At 36.7% G+C, this 26,686-nt stretch overlaps 1 protein-coding gene across 7 annotated transcripts in view; it reads right to left on the bottom strand.

Annotated features, from left to right (window-relative positions):
- The window catches only part of MECOM (MDS1 and EVI1 complex locus), a 231,012-nt gene that overhangs the window by 45,918 nt on the left and 158,408 nt on the right, over positions 1–26,686 (bottom strand). For 4 of the 7 annotated variants that reach the window (XM_083363426.1, XM_083363425.1, XM_083363428.1 and 1 more), the window contains exons 3-6: positions 13,653–13,755; positions 13,301–13,517; positions 8,937–9,084; positions 5,595–5,751 (exon numbers count right to left, since the gene is read on the bottom strand). In XM_083363426.1, the coding sequence (XP_083219552.1) occupies positions 5,595–5,751; positions 8,937–9,084; positions 13,301–13,517; positions 13,653–13,701 (571 nt within the window). In that variant the 5' untranslated portion in view covers positions 13,702–13,755. The remainder of the gene's footprint in view (positions 1–5,594; positions 5,752–8,936; positions 9,085–13,300; positions 13,518–13,652; positions 13,756–26,686) is intronic. The other 3 variants (XM_083363427.1, XM_083363429.1, XM_083363431.1) reach the window with 1 other exon arrangement.

Genomic DNA, 26,686 nt, shown 5'->3' with positions numbered 1-26,686 from the left:
AAATCAAACATCTTTATTGTTTCAAGTCTGAATTTTTTACTCTACTGCCATTCCAATAATATATAATATTTGCATAGCCTACTGGCTGAGGAATTCTGGGAACTGAAGTCCAGACATATTAAAGTCATCAAGGATGCGGGGGGGGGGGGGGAACCACTGGCCTATTGACTAAAACTAACCTGCTAAGTCTTTGCATCCAACAACTCTGGTTTCTCCACAGCCAAAGTCCCTGTGCTTCACTTCCAGACACTGGAAATGGTAAAATTTCAGTTTCCCACCCTTTACTTTATATTTCTAGCACTCAGTATAGTTGCTATAAACTTTTATATCTATCTCTTTAATTCTGGTTTCCCAATAGCAGGAGGCTCTTCAACATTAGAAGCCTTCTATTTGTTCATTTTATATTTAGATCTCTTTTCTTCAGAAGACCACAACAATACAAAAACCACAACTGTACAAAACAATGAAGACAAAATTCCAGGTACAAAAGAACATTATTAATATTAAATATTAACACCATCAAGTGTGAGAATATCACTCCCATACCAAAGATTAGAAGACATCCTGAACAACAGACTTAACTTCTAAAAATATATCCTTTTGACTCAATCTCTTTTCATCTCTGTCCTTTAAACCAAGATGGACCAAGTCTTCTAAACCCTGAAAGCCCCTCAGACCATGACATTCAGAACAAAAAAGTTCAAAACTAACATCCAAGCCTGAAAGTAGCCATGTCACATTCAAAGTCCAATCTAAATCCAGACCCACCTAATTATGGCATCTGACCCAACCTATTTTCTTGCCTTCTCCCATAACAAAAATGTTAAATGTGGCTGCTTTAATCCTTCCCTGATTCCTTTTTTTTACACAATGGTGCACAACTTACATTCTTTAAAACTTCCTCAAACTCAGAGGTTTTTCTCAACTGTAAAATCTTTTGCTCAGGAAGAATACTGCCATCAACATTTAGAAGGGGCATGATGTTTACAATGATCCATTTTCAACAGAATGTTGACCTCAGTTGGGACCAGAATTTCCTTTGTAAGTTAGGATATTTGTAAAGTGAGTCATCATGTTACTGAACCCAATGTTACAACAATTTTTAGCAACAATTGTTTTGGTTGTTAAGTAAATCAAGCTTTCCAAACTGACAGTTTTTGTCGGAACCTGGCTGGGAAGGTTTGATAAATGGGAGCCAGTTGCCAACCACGCAAATTGTGACCACCTGACTGCAGGTGTGGTTCAACATTCATAAGTGTGAGGTCATAAATCACTTTTACTGAGGCCACTGTAATTTTGAACCGTTGGAGTTGGAGGCTTTATGTACACATTATAAATTGAAGACATTCCATCTTTTCATTTTCTGTGCTTCCTCCTTGTCAGAAATGGTAGAAGGAATCTAGACCATGTTACAGGCTTTTCCAAACTGGGTCACCTTTAGATGCTTTGGGTTCTAGCTTCCAGAATATCCACTTGGGCTGGAAGTTGCTAGAATTGTAGCTGGAATTTCCACCCAACTGTAGAAGATGACCAGGCTGAGCCCAAGGGAGGAGTCAAATGCGTCATCAGTCTCCAGTCCCTTCATGCCCACAAGAGATATAAGTCCAGCCGGGCTTGAATGTTGTTGGTTCTTAACTATCACAAATTTGCTTTGACTATTGTTCAGATTGTTATAGAGAGCATTAGCATACAATAATATATTCATTTGAACTGTTTGGGCTCCTGATTTCCTGCACCTGACACAACACATTTGAACGGTTCCAGCTTCATCAAAGACAAAGAGGTTCTTAATTTGTTCTGAAGACTCACGGATGGATATGACGTTGACACTAGAAGTCATATGGGCCACTAGATTATTGTGAAGTTGCACACATTGAAACACTCCGTTGTTTTAAATTAGAGCATAATTTGCTCTTACCAATCAGTATTATGTATTTCTCTACTGTGGCGAGCAAAGCCATCCTATTAAATGACAAAGAAGTTCTCACTGAAAATCTTTACAGGCCAGACCTGGCAGTTTTACTCCATTAGTTTCTCCTTCTTCAGCCTATTCATCTCTTGGTTAAGCCAGCCTCAACAAACTCTGCAAAGTGTAAAGGAAGGGTGGGAAGCCTGTGATCTCTCAAAAGTACTGAGCTACCATTCTCAGCCTACTTCACATCGGCCATGCTGGATGGAATGGTTGAGTACTGTAATTTGTCTCCTCAGCTGTCTGCTTTTCATTTTTGTGTTTTCATTTAATAAAATATACCGTGTTTTGTTTTCGTTTTTTTAAAAAATAGACTTATGCAAATTTAGAAGCAACAAATTAAAATGGAAGCTCTTAAATGGCAAGGATTTTATATTACCCTAACTTTCAATGTGAACAGGCTGTGAAAATCTCTCTGTTGATGAAGATTCACTTTTTCTTTAGGAAAAGATTGCCAGAGGTTCTTTGAGCTTATTGTGAAATTAGCAACAGTCTGGAGCAAGGATTTTCAGTGGTTTGCTAGAGAGAAACTCACTTGGTGGAATCTTCTAACACTTTATTAGTCACATCCACCAGTAGCTCTCCTCTTCTTCCTGGAGCTACATTAAGAACAATAAATAAACTTACAAAAGGTTCAAAGCATAATTAGACTTAGATCCAGGGAAGGGTGCCAGAGCACACAATATAAAATGAGGTTATAAAAGTATTTCCAAAATTGCCCAAGGATTTTCAGATACTAAGAAGCTTCTGAACATGAAGCCAACAGAAGAGTGCAATAGAGTTCTCTCTTCTGTGAGTAAGGACTGCTAAAAATACCCTGTGGTGAATACCCCTTTCTCCATCTATTACACAAAATATAGCCATCACTGACAGCTTCTAATCACCTTGTGTTTTACAGATGTCAACTGGGAATTCTGCAAGTGTGGGAATAACACAACTGGATAGCCACAGTTGGAAAAAGCAGAGACACTTATTCCACTGTGGGGTCCTTTGTGCTCTCCGGGCTGGATTGTTTTCATGCGGATGTTTCAATGCATTATGTTATCTAGTTTGGCAACAAAATGTCTTCAAAACCCTGTTCAGAGTGTACTATAAATACTACACATTTCAACTTTGTGCTACAAATATTCTCTTCTATTGGAATAGAATAGAATAGAATAGAATAGAATAGAATAGAATAGAATAGAATAGAATAGAATAGAATAGAATAGAATAGAATAGAATAGAATAGAATAGAATAGAATAGAATAGGAATAGGAAGGGACCTTGGAGGTCTTCTAGTACAGCCCCCTGCTCAAGCAGTAAAACCTATACCATCTCAAACAAGTGACTGTCTCGTCTCGTCTTAAAAATCTCCAGTGATGGAGTGCCCAAGCTCTTATTCTAAGTAGCTGCATTGATTAGAAGTGTGAATTAAGTAAGGGTGTGCTACATGGACTTAATGATGAGAGAGAATCTGCCACGGGAATATTACTTCAGGTCTACTCACTTGAAGTTCCTTATGGGTTCCTTCTTTCTTTTCCTTGGTACTATGCCTTACCCTTCACTACTAATACTGCTACTAGCCCACAGAAGTTGCTCATCACAATCTCATTCCATAGCTTTTGAGCTTCTTGAATTTCCAAAGAAAAGACTGAGGTAAGTTGTAAATACAAATACATGATTCTTATAGCTAGACTGAAAATATCCCATTAACTGGGATAGCCCTTTGGAACATCGTACCCCTTGATGTGTGATCCACGCCCACCCTTTTTACCTGTCTCTGTCAGCTAGCCTGGGACCCTAACAGGAGTGCACCATTCTGGAGGTAGTGACTGAATTAGGAAAAACCCTCATTTCTCCCCATGTATTTCATGCTTCCCTATCTTTTAAAATTATTGATCACTGTTGTTATTTTTTGCCTTATTATTTTAGTAGTTTTAATGCTTGTAGACTGCTGGGAGTTGTCTCTGGACAGGTCAGACAGCACATAAATTTAATGAATGAATAAACAAAAAAACTAGAGTATCATATCTTTCTGAGGATTGTAAATATTTCTGTTAGCCAAATGCACATGAAGTCAAGAGCCAATTCACCTAATTTTTCTAGTACAGGGAAAATGGCTATTGTTTTTTGTTTGTTTTGGCTTCAATGAATATTTTCATCACCTACCACTCAATAGGTATGGCATGAATTTAATTTATACAAAAATACAAATGCATGTGTTGGTGTTCAATTCTATGATAAAAAATGTGCAGAGAAATAAAAATAACACTTTGCAGGAAGACAGAAAATTGAAATGACCTAGGACTTTAGCGCTGATTCTATATAGATAACAAAATTGCAGCTAAGTAGCTCCAGATTCTCTACAAGTAAAATGTTTACCAATCACAATATGCTATTTGTGATTTTAATCATGGCTTGTTTGATAAAAGCTGAAGACAGTTTTACAGAGGAATAAAGTAACCATGAATCACTGCACCAATTCCTGATTTGTTTTAGCAATAGCAATAGCACTTAAACTTATATATCACTTCAGTTTTCAGATACAGCATGTGGCCCCCAACAATCTGGGTCCTCATTTGACAGACCTCGGAAGGATGGAAGGCTGATTCAACCTTGAAACTTCAGCAGTTCAGAATTGAGCAGTGAGCCTGCAATGTTGCATTCTAACCACTGTGCCACCACGACTCTTGTTTTCCTCTCTTTTTAGTTGCTCTCATTTTGTATCTCAGTAGATTAGTTAGTGGGATAGAAAAACAAATTAGGAATAAGCAAAGAAGCCACAAACAAACCAAGCATCTTCACCAGTACAGCATGATAATCTACAGTGGCAGTCCAGATATAAACTGATTTATTGCACTAAAATAAATTGTGGTTTATTAACTGATTCTATTAGCACACTAATAAACATACCCATTTATGACCTAGCTTTATGTATGAATCCAGACAAAACCAAGTTATTTTTCAAACCACCACTATCTAACTGTATGTCCATACAGCCACAAAAAACTTCACCGGGTTGAGGAAAGAATAGTGTGTGAAAAGAATGTCAAAAAGGAATTAGCTGACCTAGAGATAAAGAATTAAGTTTAACTCAAAAGAAATCCAGTCTGCATAGGATTAATTTAGTTGGATCCATCATAGGGACCACTTAAACCCAATCAAATAAGCTCTTCTGAAAACACAGTTCTCCAAGAAAGACACTGAAAGAAACAATAGCGCAAATCAAGAAGATTTCATTTACAGAATTCACTGCCAAACCTGATAGCACAGAACATATTCCCCAAATCTTGATTAGTTAAATGTAATCTACTGCTACTCAGATGGCCAATAGGGTAAAGATCTAGGAATGCCTAGAGACTTGCTAAACACTTTCCTAATGACTGGCTTCATGGGCCAGAGATTAATTCTCAGAGAGAAGTGATTGGCTATTTATTTATTTTGCTATTTATGTAACCCAACTTCATACCCCAGTCCACCAAATCTGTTTCCCAAATGATTTATTTTGACCCAGATAGTGGGACTGTGTACTTCCTGAACTTCTGGGAAGGAGAACTGGCTGGGTTGGTGCTATTGGATTAAATACGTTATGGGGATATTTTGCTCAAGGACACAAGAACAATAACGCTGAGCAAAGACTTACATATAAAAGGCTTGACACTGCTGTGGATATGTTTGTGCTGTTTGAGGCCTGAAGAAGTGGCAAATGTTTTACCGCACTCTGGACAAGCATGCGCACGAGCCCCAACGTGCTGTGAACGAATGTGCCTCTGGAGGTTGCTGGGGTCTGTGAAAACCTGCTAGGAAATGAGTACTTATTAAACATGAGATTGGAATGCAAACAGTTGCAAATATTAATAATAAATAATAATAATAATAATAATAATAATAATAATAATAATAATAATAATAATAATAATAATACACATTAGATCTAAGACCCTTCTGGAACCAAGAGTCATTTAATGAGGAAAAAAGGGAAAGAGTTGTTTTGTGAATTCAGTTAAATCAGTAAGTCAAAAGATGGGAAAGGTGACCTTGAGGGCATGTCTATGGTTATTCATTTAAAGTAGTGTTAAGACCATTTAAAGCTCATGGCTCCCATCCAAGAAAATCCTGAAAACTAATTCTGTAATAGAACTAGGGCCTTCTGGCAGCAAATGGTCAATCTTCAGAAACCTACTGTATAGCTCTCTGGGTCCTTAACAGGATGTACAAGTAATTAAATTAATACTCAGGAGCTCTCAACTACCTCCATAAATTGCCTTTTCTTCCTCTGTTTTGTTAAGCAGGGTATACAGGTAGTCTGTATACAGGGTATACAGAATTACAGGTAGTTTTCAACTTATGCCCACAATTGAGGCCAAAATTTATGTTGCCGAGTGAGAAATTTGTTAGAGGATGGTTAATTTGTTAAGTTTTGTCCCATTTTACGACTTTTCTTACCACATTTGTTAAGTGAACTGCAGTTGTTAAATAAGTAACACGGTTGTTAAGTGAATCTGGTTTCTCTATTGACTTTGCTTGTCAGAAGGTCGCAAAAGGGGATCACATGACTCTGGGACATTACAACCGTCATAAATGTGAGTCAATTGTCAAGCATCCAAATGTAAATCATGCGATCATGGGGTTGCTGCAACGGTCATAAGTGGGGAAAAAGGGTCATAAGTCACTTTTTTCAGTGCTGTTGTAACTTCGAACAGTCACTAAGCGAACTGTTGTAAGTCAAGGACTACCTGTACGGGAAGATCAGCAGTCTTTTCTATCATTTGGACTGTGGTTCCCTAAGGCACAAAGAGATTTGGCTTCAGAGATTATCCATACTATCCTTTAGAGTCTTAAGTGTTTGTTTCCATTTCACTGAATTAGAAACCATTACCCAAAGTTCTCTTCAACAGCCCCAATTCTAATCAACAGAGTTAGTTATACAGTCCTAATCTGGTGAGACCTGTTCTTTTGTATATTTGGGACTTCAACCGTAATCATCTCCTTTTCCTCATCTTCTTCCTCAATTTATCTTTTTTTATGATTCATAATGATGAATCATTAAAAGTTGAGTCGATGTAATTTATGCATACCTTTAAAATATATAGAATTTGCAATTTTTTCTTGTAACACCACCACACATTAATTAACTTAATTAACCCACTTCTCAATATCCTTATAAAATGTTATGTCAGAATATGTCAAGAAGCCATATACATTATATGAGTTTCACTTTTGACACCAATGGTTTTGACATTCACACTGTGGCACTTCTGTTGATATGATCAGTACTTTGTTAGGAATTAAGCATTCATTCGTCGAAATTACTATCACTAAATTTCACAAATTAAGAGGGCTCCTCAATACTTAACAGGTAGTCCTCAACCGTAATTGAATCTGGAATTATACTTATACGTTGTGCCAATCATTAAACAGGTCATTGCATGACTGTTACAGATTTTACAACCTTTATTGAGGTGATTGTTAAGCTAATGTGACAGTTGTAAAGTGAATGCTGTGGTTGTTAGGCAAACACCATGGTATTTAAATGAACCCATTGTCAGCAATGGCCATTTTTTGCAGGAACTAAATAATAGCTTCCAGGAAAAAAAAGCATTGTAAATCACGTTCATTTGACTGTGGGATGCCACAAACATCCATTAATATAGGCCAAGTGCTAAGTGCCTACAGGGGAAAAGCAGCCATTGGAACTTCAAATTTGGGGGTAAATATCTTTTCTGAGGGGTCCACTGTAATTTCTGTAAATTACTGGTCATAGCTCAAGGACTATCTGTACATACATGTTATCCTTTTAGCAAACTGAATTAAAGGCTATTGAAGCAGGATAGGCTTCAGATGAATATTGTCCCACTTACAAAAAAAAACTAAACAAAACACCAGATAAAACTTTACCTATAAAATTTGCATTACCAAGGAGAAACCTCAGTCCCAGATCTTTTAAGGGCATTTTATGCCCCTGAGCAGGGGGTTGGACTAGATGACCTCCAAGGTCCCTTCCAACTTTACTATTATGATTATTATGATCTTTTATCATGTAGCCATGAATCATTTATACATGAGGAAGCATTTCAACCCAACACTCCTAAAACAAGTGGGATTGATGTTACATCTCTTTATCTCATATGCAAACCAGAACAAGTATATTTCAATATCCATTCTTATTAAATTCTGAGATTCTTTATTTTTTAAACCTGTGGAATATTTAAAATCTGTACATCATAAATGTGAATATGTGTTTATTTTAAAACCACACATGAATTTTCCTGCATAATACATAATAGAAGAAATGGCACAAAGCTACACTGAACATAAAATCAATGAATAATGTTAAATTATCTTAACTTGAAGCCATCATATTGTCAAGAAAACTGTGGATTGGTCTGTGAGTTGAGCTTGAAAGAATTAACCCATTGGTCATCTGAAGAGTGCAAATGGGTATGGAATCTGCTTGGAACTGCTGAATGGATTGTGTTGTAAACAGGAGATAGGCGGTGTCATATTACTCCCCCTCTGTTGAGAGAGGGCTGTTCAATCTCAATGAAGATGGCCTCTTTGATCCCTCATCAAACCAACAGTCCCTGGTTTGTGGACTTTGCTGTCTTCAAAAGAGGGGCCTTTGATCCACTTGACCAATTTGGTCAACAGAGGTGGAGTGGGCAATTCCAAGAAGGTTTCACGCCCATTTGCACTAGTCAGCTGACCCTGAGAGCACAGATAAACCTCAACCATGCTCAGAAAGAGTGCCAAGTCCAGATTACTGCGCGGAATATAAATCCTTCCATCCTCCACCATTCAGTCAGAACAGAAAAAGCTTCTTAGATGAGAAGAGAAACGCCCAGTTGCCTTTCGGGGAAAAAAAACACCTTTGGGACAACCATGACCTGGATGACTGGAAATCTCCATAGACATAAAGGCTATACTATTATTCTAAATACCACAAAACAGAAACCCTCCCAGGCGTCCTTCAAATTCACTGTACCTTGGCGCAGTTTTCACATTCGTAGTGCTTCCCGCTATCATGGGACATCTGGTGACGTATCAAGTTCGATTTCCAGTTAAAGGCCTTGGAACATTGATCACACTTATATTCCCGTTCTTCTGTGTGGGACAGCATGTGCTTTTCCAAGCTGTAGAGGTATAACAAAACGTCTCTATAAGATTGAATCAAAATAGGGTTTTTTTTTCCTATTACACCCAAGATATCAGATACAAAGAACAAATGTTATCTCAGTTCAGAGAACTGAAAAAAAAAATCAATCAGAGCATAATTAGAAATTTCTTTTCTGTGGGTGGTCTAATTAACCTTAATAATTTCATTGGGAAGTCTCTGGTCTTTATTTTAAAAAAGACATATATTTATTTATGATTTCAGTTCAAATCAAAGGGGAAAATGAAGAAATATTAAACAAAAGGGAGGAAAGACTTTCCTGGAGCATCAGAATTTTGTAATAAAAGCCCTGTTTAAATGGGGGAACCCCTTTTTTAAAATTATTTGTTTGAATAACACATTTGGTTTTACAACCTTGGAAGCTTTTTTGTTTTCTTGATGGGGATAGTTTGGAGTAATGGTTAAAGTTTTGGACTTGGTTGGGAGACACCCAAATCTGTGTTCATCTTCAGCCATGGAAGTTCACTGAATAACTTTGGGCTGGTCATAGTCTGTCAATCCAAACTGTCTCAGAGAATTTCTGTTAGGGGGTTGAAATGAAAACAGTTCCCCAATGAAGCTACCTTGAGGTCCTCAAGAAAGAAAGGGACAAAGATGCTGTACATTCAACCATTCAATCATCCCAGGCAGGGGAAAAAAATGTTTGTCATTTTTTATTTCTTTTCTTGATGTGAACAGGTCTTAATTAACAGGAGATGATGCTATTCCATTTTCTTCATGCTTCTCCTGACTTCCTTTATCCAATCAGTCCAGGGGAAAAAAACCACACAATGTTTTATATCAACATGTAAAGACCAAACCTCTTCATCTTATTATTACTTTTTAGATTGTGTTTTATTTTAGCTTGACATTAGAGTACCTCTGTACACTCTGTTTTTTCTTGTATCTGTTTTAGTTAGTCCTCTCAGTAATTCTTTACTGTTCAAAAATCTTTTTTGTGAAAAAGTGGGCATGCTCTTAACAAGCTAATAAACAAAAAGCCTTCTCTTGCTTTTATATTCATTCACGTCTCAAGACTCCGATCGGTTATATTTAGTTACAAGCCAGGATTCTCACCATATTTAACATTACTGTTGTTTTCTTTTAAAATCAATCATCTGAAATTTATTGTCACCTACTCCTTATTATTCCATTGCTAGCTCATGATATGTTCAAGGATCTTTCTTATTAATTACAAATGCCCCCAAGCATATGTGCTTGTCCCAGCAATTCCATCTGTGGCTCATTTTTTTTAATAGAATATTTTCTTCATACCTTTCTGTCTTGAATTGTTTCTGTCATGTATTGGCTTTTAAATAATTTAAACGTTTTTCAGAGGAACTGCCCTGTTTCTCATTTTTTCCCTTTCCTTATGGGAAAAGTACGATTTCTCTTCTGATTTTTTTTTCTCCCGCTGGCTTTTGTTCTGAGCCTTTAATACCCTCACTGGCTTTCCCAAAAGAAGAGGGGGCTTTTAAGCACAAGAAATGTACAATAATCATCCATCTGTTCTGCAAAGTCCAGACATCTCTCCTCAAGGTTGTATTTCTGTTAGGGATATGCAATTTCTAGTAGTTGACGTGTTCAGATGAATACTCAGAAGAGACTTCTCGCCTGAAAATCAGTTTCCATTTATACTCCAACTCTCACTCCACACTCCAGTTTCATGATGGACAAGAATCTAGATTACTTCTCAGGTCAACAATGCCCCCAAACCTTAAAACCTGGGATGTTATTTATAAATTAACGCAATTGTTAATACTGTTCTACAAAGAAGTCTGCTCATAAAAACCACTTCTTCCCTTTCTCCATACATCTTTAGATGTCTACAATCCCAAGCACCAATTTGTAGTTGTGATGCAGCCACAGGAAAAGGGAAAGAATTATAGATTATCTCCAAACATTTGGCTGAACCTCCTGAGAATTCTCAGCCCTATGATCAGTTGATTCAATGACTCTTAAAAGGATGGAAATAGGTGAAATATTATGGGTCTTTCCAATTATATTTTACAGACTGATTTGTGAGAACCTGTTTTTATATTGCTCAAAGGTACGGTGGTTTTCTGATCCTTCTGGGGTTCAGAGTTAGGACTGCTGCAAATGATTTTAAAAAATTATTAGGCCATCTGTTACCCTGAGTTTTCCAAGAAAGGAAGGACTTAGCATACATTCAAAATGTTGAGTAGGAAGTATTTCCTTCCCTGTAGTCTAACTCTGTATTTGGATGATAATTGCTTGACCAATTATTTTTTTAATCAATAGATCCTTTTTTCATATTAGCTCATTTTGAGATATCTGATCATTGTTTTGATAGGACTCATAACTATTACCCACAATAAGTGACTGAATATTATAGCATATTTTATTATGTTCTTATATCACTAGTCTTTGTAAAGACTACATATTTATATAACATATGATTGCTATTAAAATACCGTTAATCAGTATTTCAATATTTAATCCATCATTTTATATAAATTAATGATACAAAAACATGATTTAATTCATCGTTTTTCTTAATAGAGCAACATTTTAGTATTTCTAATTAAAATTACACCGAACAAATACTATATTTAAAATATTAATAAAATGCATGCAACTAGCATTATTATATCTCCTTTCAAAATGGAAAAACTATTTGTTACCTCAGATCTTATTTTTAGCCATGAATATTTATTCTAACACAATGTATAGATTGTTTGGTTAATGGCTAAAATGAGATATCTTTAATTAGGTGGCTGAACTAAGCCCATATTTATCTTGATTAGAACTTAGTATTCTCCACCAAACTAACACTTTTCTCAAAAGAGCCTTGGTGGAGCAGTGGGCTAATGCCTCCTTAAGTAACACCAGCTGCCTGCAATTAGTGCAGGTTCGCATCCCACCAGGCTCAAGGTTGACTCAGCCTTCCATCCTTCCGAGGTAGGTAAAATGAGGACCCAGATTGTTGGGGGCAATAAGCTGACTTTGTAAAAATGCCGCTTGGGGGGGGGCGAAAGCCCTAATAAGCAGGCATATACATAGAATAAAGGCTATTGCTAAGCACATTGATTTGTGCTTCTTAGATTGTAGCCGCCCTGAGTCTTCGGAGAAGGGCGGGATATAAATCGGATTAAAAAAAACAAACAGAGTGCTGAGACACATAGACAAAAAAATAGATATATCTGGGTTGCAAGTATCTTGATAACCACTAGACAGAATGGCAGTCTTCCCAAATGGACCAGACAGAAATTCAAACAGATGAGCTAATTCTACTTTATTATAAGCCTACATTAAAAGAATGTGCTTAGAGCTCAAAGCATCGTTAGAGACACCTACTTTATGGCCTGTTTCTGTTGCTCCCCTCTGGGAGGAGGTTTCAAAGTATTTCTAGCAGGACTAGCTGATTCTGTAATAGCTCTGTTCCCTGTGTCATCTGTCTGGTAAACTCGCAAGATTCATTTTTCTCGCCATGCATATGTATACATAATCCGAACTAGACTGTGTTGTTTCTCTGTGTCATATAATATATGTGGTTATATACATAATACTATATTTATTTATTTTTGTCATATTTATGTAGTATATATTGGAGATGGTGACCCTTTGAGAGCTGTATGCAATGAAATTTCATTTTAATGTATGCCGATCAGTGTACATTCAAAGTGACCATAAAGTTATTCTGTTCTGTTATGTTCTATTCTATTCTATTCTACAAATCTCCCACCATCTCTCTTATAGCCTGAGAAATTATGGAGATTCATTTCTGAATCTCTTTACCCATTATGCAGTTGCAGGCTACACCCTCTCTTATCTTATTGTTCGAATTTCTTCCTCCAGTCTCTCATTTCTGCATATCATTACTTGGAAGGAGTTTCAGCAGAGGAAAACATCAGATTTTGCTTTTAAAGAAGACATTCTCAGGATGATAAATGTGATGCTCAATGTTATTACACCTCCATATTATAGATGTGGAAGCCATACAGTCCAACCCCCATCTCAGTGCAGGTATGTAGATGCTTAGTGCAGCTCCTTTAACAGAAGACCATCCAAATTCTGCTTGAAAACTTCCAGCAATGGACAACTGATTGTTCTCATGTAGCAGGGGCTGTCTGTTCATATAGTATTATAGTGTAAAACTGACTTTTGATCTGTTAGAAAGCTATTGCTTACATATAACTGGTTTTTTTAAAAAAATAATAATCCTCAGCCCCTACCTTTGCACATCAGAGAATACTTGGTCGCACTCTTTGCATTCCTGGATGTCATGCATATCATGGAGATCATTCTCCTTGTCAAGTTTTGGCTGAAATTCTTCATCCACCATTGAAAATGCTGAGTGGTGAGTGCTGCAGGGGAATTTCTGATGGTCTACCAGTTCTGCTTTGGACTCAAACAGCTGGTCACAATCTTCACACCTATACTGACGCTCCTCTGTAAAGCAAATAAGTTGGAAAATGAATTGTAGTTCGCCATAGATTTCTGCTAATTGAAGAGGACAAATCTACTCTAAAGGTTAGGGAGTTTCTGGTGTAAATACTTGAGAATCTTGTAAAAGAAACTGCTAACCATGAATGTCAGGAGCCATCTCTTCATGTAAATAATTGTCGGTCTTCATGAACAGAAGCAGCTCTTCTCCAGCTTCAATGTTTCTTACTACTCTGTAGTATATCTGAAAGACAAAATTGAAGATGAACAACCAAGAAAAAAAAGTGAAGAGAAACGGACAGGGCCAGCTTTTACAAATTTGGGGTTGCAATCCTAGATGTGAGCAAAAATAGACTTGGTAGCTCAAGTACCTCAGTTGTAGTTGGTCCTCAGTTATTCCATCAAATAAGCTAGGAAAGTTTGGAGTAACATTTGGTTGAAAATTACTGGTTGGAAATTAAAAGTGTACCATGGTAGGATTCATACAGAAGTATTTCATTTTGCACACAGTAACTTGGGAAATTATTGAAAAGTAAAAAAACAGAAGCCAATGCAAAACAAAATACTACTTTTTAAAAATGTCCTGCTATACTATATCTTCCATAAGGACTCACGTACTATAACACCTCACCTAATAAAATACATGGAAAATACTCATCTCTTTTATGTACAGTTGTGGTTATAAGATCAGTATGAAGTAGTTTCTTTGAATGTAGCAAAATTTTGTTATACTGTATGTAAAATTAGGCAGACTCTAATTGCTGACTGAGAAATAATCACCACTAAATACAATATATTATCTGTTTTTTCATTTTTTTTCATTTTTGTTTTAAATGCTTTTATTTGTAATGCTAGTCTATGACAGTGATAAAGATTGATTGATTGATTTCTTTAAAATATTCTCATAATTGGGCTGTGTGATAATCACAATATTATGAATGTTCATTAACAAATCAGAAATCTTCCTATTATAGGAGATATCCAAGCAGTTCATTGGAAAAAGCCTACTTACTTCTTGGTTAGCCGAACAAGGAAATTAATACATTCAAATACAAATTCTTCTTATCTGACAAATGATGATAGCATCTATTCAAGCTTGGCTGCTCCCAGAAAGTTAAGCAATTCTGCATGGGAAACCACCAGGAAATAAAACACACACACACACACACACACACACACACACACACACACGTACAAACACACTTTTTCTAGAAGAAGCCAAGTGACAAATGACTTCCATGAAGCCTTTGGAGTAAGGTGCTTTATAAATCTTACCTAAAACTATGTTAACAAGAAAACTATACAGTTTGATACAAGTGGGCTGGAAACTTTACAACGTTTGTAGATGTTGTTGGACTGAATGTCCCAACCGCAAATCTTATTATCTGGGCCTGATGTTGAACTAGAGTCCAATAACATATCAAGGTTCTGAAACGTAAGGAAAACAAGTGCAAAGATCCAGTGGCATTACAGCAATATTTCACTGGACCTCATATCTTCTCAAAGCAAAGCCTCAAGTCCATTTCAGCAAAAGAACTGTTATAATAGAAAGATATTTTTCTTAATGTCAAATAGTTAATGCACCAGGCTGGAAGCCAGGAGACTGTGAGTTCTAATCCTGACTTAGGCATGAAAGCCAGACACTCCCTCTCAGCCAACCCACCTCACAGGGTTGCTATTGTGGGGGGGAAAAGGAGGAAGAAGGAATATTAGGTATGTTCCCCGACATGAATTATTTATAAAAATTATATAGGTGGCATATAAATAAATAAATAAATGACAGGATAACAACTATTCTCTATCCTTTCTTGTAGTCAGAAATTACACCGTACCGTTCTAAGCCTAATGAGAGGCATATTTTGCTGTTATTAAAATGAAACGGAAGGAAGCACAGGGAGAGGGAAGAAGGAGACCTAAGGAGAAATAGTTCTACTTTTCAGAACTCAAAGGTAAGACAGAGGCTTTTTATCGCCATCACCTATGGCAAAAGTTCAATTGGGATACAAGAAAAACAAATCCCATTATGCATCATGTAATTCTTCCAAAACTCCAGTAGGTGGCTCTAAAACACAATTGTTTATTTTCTGAAAAAAAGCCTGACCACAATTAAAGGGGTTTTATTTGGGGGGGAGGGGAGGCCAAGGAAGGAAACCCCAAATCTAGAAAGATCTTAATGAGCAATGATTCAGGTTTCTTTCTTTCTTTCTTTCTTTCTTTCTTTCTTTCTTTCTTTCTTTCTTTCTTTCTTTCTTTCTTTCTTTCTTTCTTTCTTTCTTTCTCTCTCTCTCTCTCTCCCCTTCCCTTCCCTTTTTTCTTTTCTTTTCTTTTCTTTTCTTTTTTTCTTTTCTTTTTTCTTTTCTCTCCAGGTCGACAAGTATGGAATGATGTTGGGGGAGGAATCTGAGTATCAATATCACATTTTCACACAATGATTGCTTTTCAAAAAATCAAAAATTATATGGGGAAAAAAAGCATCAATCACAACACAAGCAGGCTGACTACTGTAAGCCATGCATGTTTTCCCAATAAAAACAGAAACCGGGGACTTCTGGACCTTTCACTCCCACTATTGTGAACTCCCTTTTCCTCTCTCAGAGCTATCTTTGCCAAACCATCTTTTGGGTTTCCAGTGTGTGTGTGTGTGTGTGTGTGTGTGTGTGTGTGTGTGTGTGTATTCTCTTCCACCACCCCTACTTTCCACATGCTCACACAAAAGATAAATGCTTCCAAGTAGCATGTTTCATTCCTGAAATCTATTTCCCCCAAGAACACAATGGCATTCTCTCTCTACAATCTGAATTACCTCTCTTGTTGGCAGCTCTCAAAGGTTTAAGTTATTAGCTTCCTTTCCAACAGCCTGCTGACATTTGAATGGTGACATATTAGAACTTCACAGCAAGGTCTCACAAAGAAAAATGCTGCCTTAACACGTACACACAAAAAGGGTGGGTTTTTTCCCCCCTGTTTTGTTTTCTTTTTAAAGGAGAGGAAACACTACGATATTGCACACTTTTAAGGTTTGATTCTGTTCACCTCTATAAATAAAATAAATAAAAAGAAGAAGGAAAGAAGACAAGGCCTTTGTATAACTTTTGCCTTTGACAGCTAGATCTCATGTGGTGTTTTCTCTCTCTCTCTCTCTCTCTCTCTCTCTCTCTCTCTCTCTCTCTCTCTCTCTCTCTCTCTCTCTCTCTCTCTCTCACACACACACACACACACACACACAGATGAACTCTGGCTTAATGTAATTTAATCTGAAAGCTGGACAGGCAGGAAGTCAAAGCATCAGGTATTTAGATAAAATAGTAAGTGCATAAATATATTACGCTATGACAGGTTTGTGGGATCATCAACAGAAACCACTCACCCGACAACAGCACCAAGGCAGGATTTTGACATCTGATTGCAACCCGTCAAAAAATGTTGGAGTCTCTGACAACTACCCAAAGCTAATCTGAGCAGTGTTTGGTCAAAATGGTGCTCATAACAGGTTTAGTGTGACTATAAGTCACAGGTCACCTCAGATCCACAAATGTCAAGGGATGAAGAATGTATTAATTGCTCCACTGGTTGTTTGGACTGGAGGCTGTAAGTTGATGGACCATCCAGTTTGTGTACTGTACAACATTGTGAACCACATTCTGAAGCCTTAACTTTAAATCCCCAAAGAGGGTCATTCTTGAGATCAGAAAAGCACAGAGCGTCTTTGTATTCCTAAGAAAAAGGATGTGATCCTAGTATAATGAAATCTTCCTCTGATAAATACATAAGATTGGCTGCATGACACTAATTCAATAAATCATAAAGAAATCAGAATAAGCATTTTCTTCCTCCAGGATAACAATCCACCACCTCAACTTGCAATGGAGAATAATATTACTACTAATTACAACCTTGCATCATCAGTTTCTGTTAGCTGTTTTTATCAGAAGCTTGATTTGTATAAATCACATTGTTCTGTGAGCTCAGTGTCACCCGATACCGTTTGCTGTTTCAAACTTCTATTTAAGATATAGCTATACAGATCAGGTAAAAGGTTGGCAGCCATGACCTATCCGTGGTTAAATCTCTGCCTACCTGTGTCAAGAACTTCATAAGAACACTTTAGGATCCCCATTTTAGAAATCAGTTGCCCTCTACGTTGAAGTCTGAGCTATCAGTAATAATACTTCAAACCAAAATAGAGCAAATTAATCCAGAATAATTACAAAACCGTGATGTCTTTCTTTTCATGGATTCATGAGCAGAATTCAGCCAGCATTCATAGAAATAATGAATAAACTCTCTTTTTACTATCCCCTATCACATTTAATTGTGCAGAAAAGCGTAATTAAAATGGGCTATAATAACTCTGCTATTATGACAACTATGCATCTTTATTTTGACATTATTATGTGATAATAAGGAAGTGATAAAATAAAGAACAATAATATTTATATCAAAATAATCCACTGGTCACTAACAGCACTCCTGGAATGAATCTGGGGATCAGATGTGGTATGTACTGAAACAGCAGCATGGCTTTCAGACCATGACTGAAAAAATGCCCAATAAAGGAGAATATTTGTAATTCAGAATTGAAATAAGGGGTCCTTGGTGCTCTCTGAGCTTGGTTGTTTTCTTTAGATGTTTCATTACTCAAAATAGGAAATATCATCTGTGCTAGTCCATTGTTACTAGCACCGATGTTACCTAATTTGGGTAATGAAACATCTGCAAGAAAATAACCACACTCAGAGCGCATCAAGGAGCCTTGAAGATGCCCTTCAAAGAAGGGTGATTGTGGAGCAGATATCACTAAGGGAAGAGAGATAGGAAAATCATCCTTCCCATCTCCCTTCAGCGCATGCGTTTTCTATCTGGGCAGAAACTCTACATGCTCTACCCCTCCCTCTTTCCACTCCTCAACCTTTCTCTCCAAGAAGCAACCCAGTGAATACAGGCTAGCATTTTCAGACATGATGGATTGTAAGTTCCATTGACCTTATTTTCATGGGATGATCAGATCTGCAGTTTCTATGCAGGGAAAGGCCAACCATTTCCCCCCCAAATGATGTACTTTCCTCCCCAATTGTTATTGTTATTTTTTTATTATTATTACTTCTTTTCAGAGCAATATCCAGAATCTGTTTCCATAATGGATACAAGCCAAAGAAAGAGCAAGCAATGCTTTGAGGTTCACGCACCACATTTTTGCAAAGACAACTGAACACAAAACACATGAGCGCTGTGTTAAATGAGCTCAAAACTCATTCTCAGCTTTAGCCTGGAATTGATTTGGCTTATTAAAAAATGGGATTCAAATGGAGAAGGCTTGCGAGAGCAAGGAGAGTCCTTGAGCATGCATCCCCACGCACCTCGAGCCAGCTCCGCACAGGCCTAGCTCCTCTAATCATTTTCTCATCAGCAGATACTGCCAATTGTGACAAATGAGGCTGTGAACGGGTGATGTGGACTTTGAGTCACTGGGGGCCAGGTTGGGACAGCCACATTCATTTGATCCAAGGCTGAGACAGATTTAAGTAAGGCCAGCTTTTAAGTCTTGAAAATAAATTCAGTGTCAACCTTGCATGCACTGAATATTTGCTTTAAGCAACACTTGCTTTTCCATTTATTAAGATAAATGTATTTAAATCTGACTTTTCTCCAGAAATCTAATGGCCTCGGTGCATTTGAAAGAGAAAAGTTATGCGCTGATGAGCAGAACCACGACTGAGTGGCTGACTTCCAAAGGTGGGAAGAATGAGGGTAAAATGCACAGGTTGCATACAATAGATCTGATGGCTTCCTTTAGTCCTTCCTGTGGCTTCAAGTCAATTCCCAAAGGTTAAAAGCCAAAGTTTATAGTGCTGGGTAAACAACAGTGTACCTAAAGTCATTGTGTTTGGAGCTGACCTTAGGCAAAGAAAAATGTCTGTCTATACTGATTATTCATCTATCACAAACCAATTCACATCATCATTAATATCATCATTTATTGTTGCTTTCTTATTCTTCAGAGTTTAGGAACACAGGAAACTCCCTTAAACCAAATCAGAACACAGAACCATCTAGGCTTGTATTTTCAACTCCGGTTGGCACAACTGCCAAGATTTCAGGCAGATATTTCTCTGGTCCATCAATAATTGACCTTCTGACCTTCCACAAGTGTGTAAAGCAAGTGTTTCACTATTGAACAACTGTCTTACCTGACAGCGCTGCTTGTGGACCCTTCCACTATGCTGCTGAGAGTGAAAATTGTAGCTGGTTGCTCTTTTTTGTGCAAAAATCTACATGACCTGCTCTGGAAGGAATGGGCAAATCTGCAAATTTGTCTTTCAGTTTTTCAGCTGGAGTACAGATCAAGTTTTAGTCTTCTCATTTCTCAGAATATGTCAAGTTCATTTTGTCATACGTAAATTTCTTTTAATAAAAACACCAAAACGGTTGTTGTTTTTAATCACACGATGGTTGTATGTTTTCTGCTGCATGTTATTTTGTTTGCAATGTAGACAATTTTTGCAAGTAGTTTTTCACTTCATTTTCATGAATACATGCATTTTTATCCAGTCTTTTCCCAAATTAAATTTTAATTACTACCAAACCACAAGTTTTTTTAAACTACAGATTTTTAATAACAAACTTTCAAAAACGTAATATCAAAAAAGTTCAAGTAAGTTAAAAACATGTTCTTTTTTCTTTACTTCTGAGCCATTTAGAGCTGCACAATAAAGTGATTTTCTTCAAACAGTACCAGCTAGTGATCTCAGAACGGAAGAACTAGTATGGTGAATGGCAAATTTAAATCTTCTTTAGTTGCAAACATTAAAACATTGCTCTAGTAAGACCCATGTGACTAGTATTAGAAACAAGAAGTCATTGGATTCTTCCTATCAAGGAGATGGAAACATATAATTTATTCCCTGTTTCCCTTTAAGGACAGAATAGATCCTTAGGCAATAGTTATATAAATAACCATCTGTAATTCTACAACTAACCCTAACATCATGGGCTCTAACTGAGCAAGGTTTGTGAAACTGTCTAATAAAAAAATACTTTTCCATGCTGGCCACAGAAGAATGAAATTTATTTCCTCTATTACCAGAAAGTAACTCCTAGGACTTACTATTTTTTGGCATACAAAATAATACAAAAACCTATTCAGCATAACTGAATTAAAAATGACTTTGCCAATTAATGGGACTAAAATCCATATCAAATAAATCAATACAGATGTAAGAAATCAATAGAAAATATATGGTCCAATACATTCTCTGTCTCTTCTTTTTTTACATAAAAAATATCTCTTTTTAGTATTTCTGCATATTTGAAGACATTACTCACTTAATTTCATCAGTGGTTCATGTAAGTCACAATAATATATAAAGGGAATCTCGCTGTATAATTAACACTGAAGCATGGTCCTTCTTTTATTTTCATTACAGTAGATGAGTCATCAAACATGTAGTGTTCCAGTGTGAAAAAGAAATCAACCTTTTAAAATCAACTGATTGCTCTTTCTTTAATTGCAATAGATGATATCTGTTGACCATATTGTTGTATAAAAATTTTCATTCTTCTATGTCTTTAACTTTATAATATTTGAAAGTTTTCTAGGGTGAACTGGTAACTGCCAGTTTTGTTAAAATAGGTTTTGGACTTGGATTTTGATTTATTTGTTCTAAACTACTGTTCTTTCCCCCTTTTCACTGAATTTTATTTTTGTATATTTGCTTACATTACTGGAATCACCATCCTGATGCACCACTTACTTGTGCTCCAAATTTGGCTGATGGATGAAATTTCTCATATAGAAATTTCTCATACAAAGCAGATGTCATGTTTTGTTCAATTATGACATGTCATTCAGGTCTTGAGACTTAAAGTATCCCAAAGTCAAGGAATTTCCATCTCTTAAGAGTTGCTAAGAGGTTCTTATTGTGAAACACAATGCTCAGTTTCTAGCAGATAGAATAATGTGACTTGAACATTTCCATATTCATGATCTGTCCCTCTAGAAGTATCCAAGTGCTTCTTCAAAAACTTGGGAAGAGAATCAATATTCTTTTTCATAAGCAATGGTTTCTGTCTTATTATTCTCCATAAATCCCATTTTTACCCAATGATACTCATGAATACTTCTAGCCAAAGTAAAATAAGTCTACCAGTCTCTAGATTCTATTATGGGTTTTTGTCACTTTATGGATAATTTTATTCTCTTTTCTTTTATTTCTCTTTAGAGAAATATGGACATAACATCAATTCTTGAGATGATTCACTATTGTCCCAAAACAACACTTTATCTCTGACTGTGGATAAGTAAAGTCCCAGAATTTTAGCAATTCTTCCATAATCTTCTTTAGACAGACAGACAGGTATTAACTTTCAGATTTACATTCAATTTCCATGATTCCATTTCAAATTTGATTTAAGGACTAGAATCTTGCTTTTTTTAAGCAGCTTACTTTCTTAAATTCTTAATTAAGAAGCTTAATTTAAGAATTTTGGACATTCTTTCATATTTTTTTTCCAGTATAGCAGGCATTTGCTCTAAGTGGAGTCCTATGGTGTTCTCTGGCCTTGGTTGTTTTCTTGTAGATATTTCATTACCAAACTAGATACATCATCAAGCTCAGAAAGCACCAAGAACCCTACAGTTCAACTCTTGAGGTACAAATGTTCTATCAATTTACTCTCAGACTTAATAGACATCCAGTTTCCAATATTCCATTTTAAACCCGATTTAAAGATTAGAATCTTGCTTTTTTTTAAAAAAAACAACAACCTTAATTACCAAAATTCTGTATTTGAAGGATGCAATCATTATGACTATTCCTTAAGGACAGTCATGCGTAATAATTCTACAGAGTTAAGATGGAGAATACAACAATAAACTGTAAATGCATCACACAGAGAGGGAAATTTAAAGCAAGAAGAAAATAGAGAATACACTTTCATTACCACAAAAATTTGGAGAAACCTTTGCAGTTAATTTTTCCTAGTTAAGCCCTGTGAGTTTTGTTTAAGCATCAGTGACTATATTTAGCATGCGTAAAGAAGGGCAGAAGCGTGAATTATGAAAGACCTTCAGCCTATTCAGGAAGTTATAATAAATTCAATAGCAGAGAAAAATTATCTTCCTGAACCATCTCAAAGGAGAAAGGGGCGGATGTACGACACTGTGACATGTACACCAGGCTAAAGAGATTTGCTTGTCTTGATGTTTTCTGGTAATTTTTTTTATTATGCTGCTCTAAGGAAATTCTAGAATATATTTCTGAATTCTTTTATATACTTTTAACTCACTCTGCTGGCTGAGCTAAGTGGCAATTCGTTTTCATGTCTCAGGAAAATCCTGCTTAATGTAGCAAAGAATTTCCCTGTTTCTCTCGTCTAACTCACCCTTTTAATCTTGTTGAGAGAGCTGTTTTTTAGAATGCCGGTATGCATCTCTGCCATCTTCAGGAAATTCATCTATTAGCCTGGGCACCATTTAATGCAGAGCTTCACTGAGACAAAACTCAACAGGTCCCAGTCTCAAAATTTCCCTTTTCCTTTCTTTGCCATTTTAAAATCATTCTCACTTGATTTGATAGAAAAGCAATAGCTTTTTATTTATTTATTTTTTTCTCCAAAGGAAGAAATGTCTTTCATGCCTGAAAGCTACAGTACATGGCTTTCTTTTCCTTTTGGGTCTTATATTTATAACGCAAACACAAACCTAACAACAATGGGAACACATCTTACTTCCTGCTATCTCTCCTGTGATATTCACTTATGGCTTAAAAGTGGCATCAGCTTCTCAGGGCTTGGGGTATGAGACGAAAGACAGTGAGAAATGATACTAGTGTTAACACTCCCACTTCTTTGTCCGTTCCAAATGCAAAATTAATTTGAGCTGAGGGAATTGTGTCTTTATGCCTCCCTAGGGCAGCCCATTTTACACTTAACAAATCCTGGACAGGAAAGAAAAAAGAACTGGCTCAGTGCAATGGGCTAAATTGTTTTCTAGTACATGCTGTTCTCTGGTGCTATCATTAAGAAACAAGGAAACAGATCTCAGTGGAGAATGAGGCTGTATTTGATCCTTCCTTTTCCTGAGGTAAGAGAAGAAGAATCAGTCCACCAGACATAAGTCCAGAAGCCTACTGGGGTCTTAATGTCATCACAGGGATAGGATTTCAACAGCACTGCGAATCCTGCCTGTAACAGAAAGTTGGCCCAAGAACTCACAAATATATTGTTTTGATTTAGCTCTACCCAAACTGGTCCTCTGCTGCATTTATTCCAAATGTTTAAAAAATTGATAAAAGGGGACAGCATAATTTCTCCTTTACTTAAGCTCATATCTTTCTGTAACAGATAGAGACATTAAGTTTCCTTCTCCAAACACTGTAAGTAATCAACTTGGAAATTAGTTTAAGACATAATCGACCTGTAGTCCTTTAATGGAATTACATCTACATGGAGGGAAGTAAGTAGTGGGGTACTGCAAGGTTCTGTCTTAGACTCAGTACTCTTTAATATCTTTATAAAAAATTAGAGGAAGGGATAGAAGGGGAACTCGTCAAACTTGCAGAGGACACCAAGCTGGCAAGAATAGCCAGCACACCAGAAGACAGGCTTAAGATCCAGAAGGACCTTGAACAAAATGAAATTCGATGGTGAGAAAAGTAAGGTTAGGAAAGAAAAAAAAACAAATATACAAATATAGAATAGGTGGAACCTGGATCAATAGCAGTATTGTGTGAGGGATCTTGGTGTCCTAGTGGACAGTCACTTAAATATAAACAAGAAGTGTGCTGCATTTGCCAAAAAAAAGCCTATGCAATCCTAGGCTGCATTAATAGAGGGATAGAATCAAGATTACATGAAGGGTTAGTACCAATTTATAATGCCTTGGAATAGGCTTGGAATATTGCATCCAGTTTTGGTCACCACAATATAAAAAAAAAGATGTTGAGACTCTGGAAAGAGTGTAAAGAAAAACAACAAAGGTGAATCGTGGGCTGTAGTCTAGTGAAAAAAAAGTGTAGGGGTGACAGGATAGTAATGTTCCAATATTTGAGGGGCTGCAACAAAGAAGAGAGAGTCACCTATTTTCCAAAGCATCAAAAGGAAGGACAAAAGCAATGGATGGAAACTAATTAAGGAGAGAACCAACCTAGGACTAAGGAGAAATTTCCTGATGGTGAGAAAAATTAACCAATGGAATTGCTTTCCTTCAGAAGTTGTGGGTGCTTCATCACTAGAGGTTTTTAAGAGATTGGGCAGCCATTTGTTCTTTTTTAAATTCTGAAGATCTTCATCCCGTTTGTTGTTGAGGGTAAATCAATATTTAAAAACCTCAGGCCCCAGTTCTGAATTTCCTTTATGTGTTTAAGAGCAAATCGGCCTTTATAGAATTTTGCCACCACTGTATCTATCACAAACTCCTAAATTACTTTATGCCCTCACACGCAAAAGGACACTGTCCCAGTGCTGAAGAAAGGCTGAGTTTTTTGGTGATGGCATAACCTTCTCCTTTGCTAGTGCAAGAAGATATTTAGGTTTCTTCTGTCCCCAGGAGGAATGATACACATTTTCCAAGGACATTTTTTTTTTCAAATCCAAAGAATACATCATATTTGTTTTCCCACCAGTAACAGGGATTTCTGGATGCCAAGCCAAGTAGGCTGCATGTACAACATAGGATCCTAACATCTTTTAAAGCCCGTGTTCAAAACAGCATTTAGAACTGAATTAAAGCAATACCAGAAAAACAAGAAGAAAAGAAAATGTAAATTAATTCACTCAGAATTAATTATTTCCTAAAATTGATCCCTTATTGCAAGCAAGTGATGGAAGCCTGCACTAGATCTTAATTGATACCCTGGTTATAAGGATCCATTTCTATATTTTCTCCAGATAGAAAATTACCCATCAAGATATGAAACAGAGATAGTCATCAACTTACAAGCACAATTGAGCTCAAAATTTCTGTTGCTAAGTGAGACATTTGTTAAGTGACATTTTCCCCCATTTTACCTTTCTTGCCACATTTGTTAAGTTAATAAGGGCAGTTGTTAAGTTAGGAACAGGTTTGCTAAGTGCATCTGGGTTGCCCATTAACTTTGCTTGTCAGATTTCAAAAGGGGATCACATAACCCTGGGACACTGTGACCATCATAAATACAAACCAGTTGCCAAGCATCCAAATGTTGTTCGTGTGACCGTGGGGATGTTGAAACAGTGTGAAAAATGGTCATAAATGGCACTTTTTTCAGTTCCACTGTAACTCTGAACAGTCACTAAATGAACTGTTGTAAGTCAAGGACTACCTACAGTATGTTTGATTTTGGAATGACAAGTTCTGTTGTGTGATCTGCAAGCCATGGTTTATACTGGGTACACATCGGGTAAGCCCAGCCATTGTGACTGTTTCGACAAAATATAATTAAATGCAACGTGCGAATCAGGTCTTTGCTTTTGTTTGTGCTTTGATTACTTCCTTGCTTATGAATTTCCAAAGGAATTAGGCTGGTTGGCATTGTACAATGCATGTTGAACTATCTAGCAAACCGGTGGGTTCTGTAGCTTCACTCATATCCAGGACACAGAATGAGGAGGAACACTGTTCTAAGTCAAGGAAGTCCTACATGTACATGTACTGTCTCAGAAATTAAAATTTTGCTGCAACCACTTTTGGGAGCATGGTCAGACTGGTTTGTATCTGCACTGTAGCTCGCTGTCTAGAAATTACATAGGAGGAAGGGAAAACTTTCCTCTTAGTTACACTATGACATTGGCATATTTATGCATCAAACTGTACCCAACAGCAGCCATCTAATCTGCCTTGAATGCACTGTGCACAGGTAAACACTTGGCCAGATACACATCTACAGCCATTACCAGTTCCTAAACCACACCTTCTCCAAACGTGGCTGTTAAGTCCTTTGAAAAACAGTTTATACTGTGCTTTAAAAATTGCACATAATCAAAACAGCAAGATAAAACACTTAAACTATAAAATACTAGAAACTAAAAACCAGACTAGAATTGCCACCATAACAACTGAACAAAGTAAATATTTCTAAGAAAACCTGAGCATTTATAACTCTCCAGTGGATATTGGTAACACTGCAGTAACACCACCATAAATTTTTCAAAAGCCTCTTTTGGGGGATATAGTGAAATAAATGTTTTAGTCAATGATA

The sequence above is a fragment of the Vipera ursinii genome (assembly GCF_947247035.1).
Source record: "Vipera ursinii genome assembly, chromosome: 5".
NCBI classification, from domain to species: domain Eukaryota; kingdom Metazoa; phylum Chordata; class Lepidosauria; order Squamata; family Viperidae; genus Vipera; species Vipera ursinii.
The sequence above is the reverse complement of the archived record's forward strand: the minus strand, read 5'-3'. Positions and strand labels throughout refer to the sequence as shown.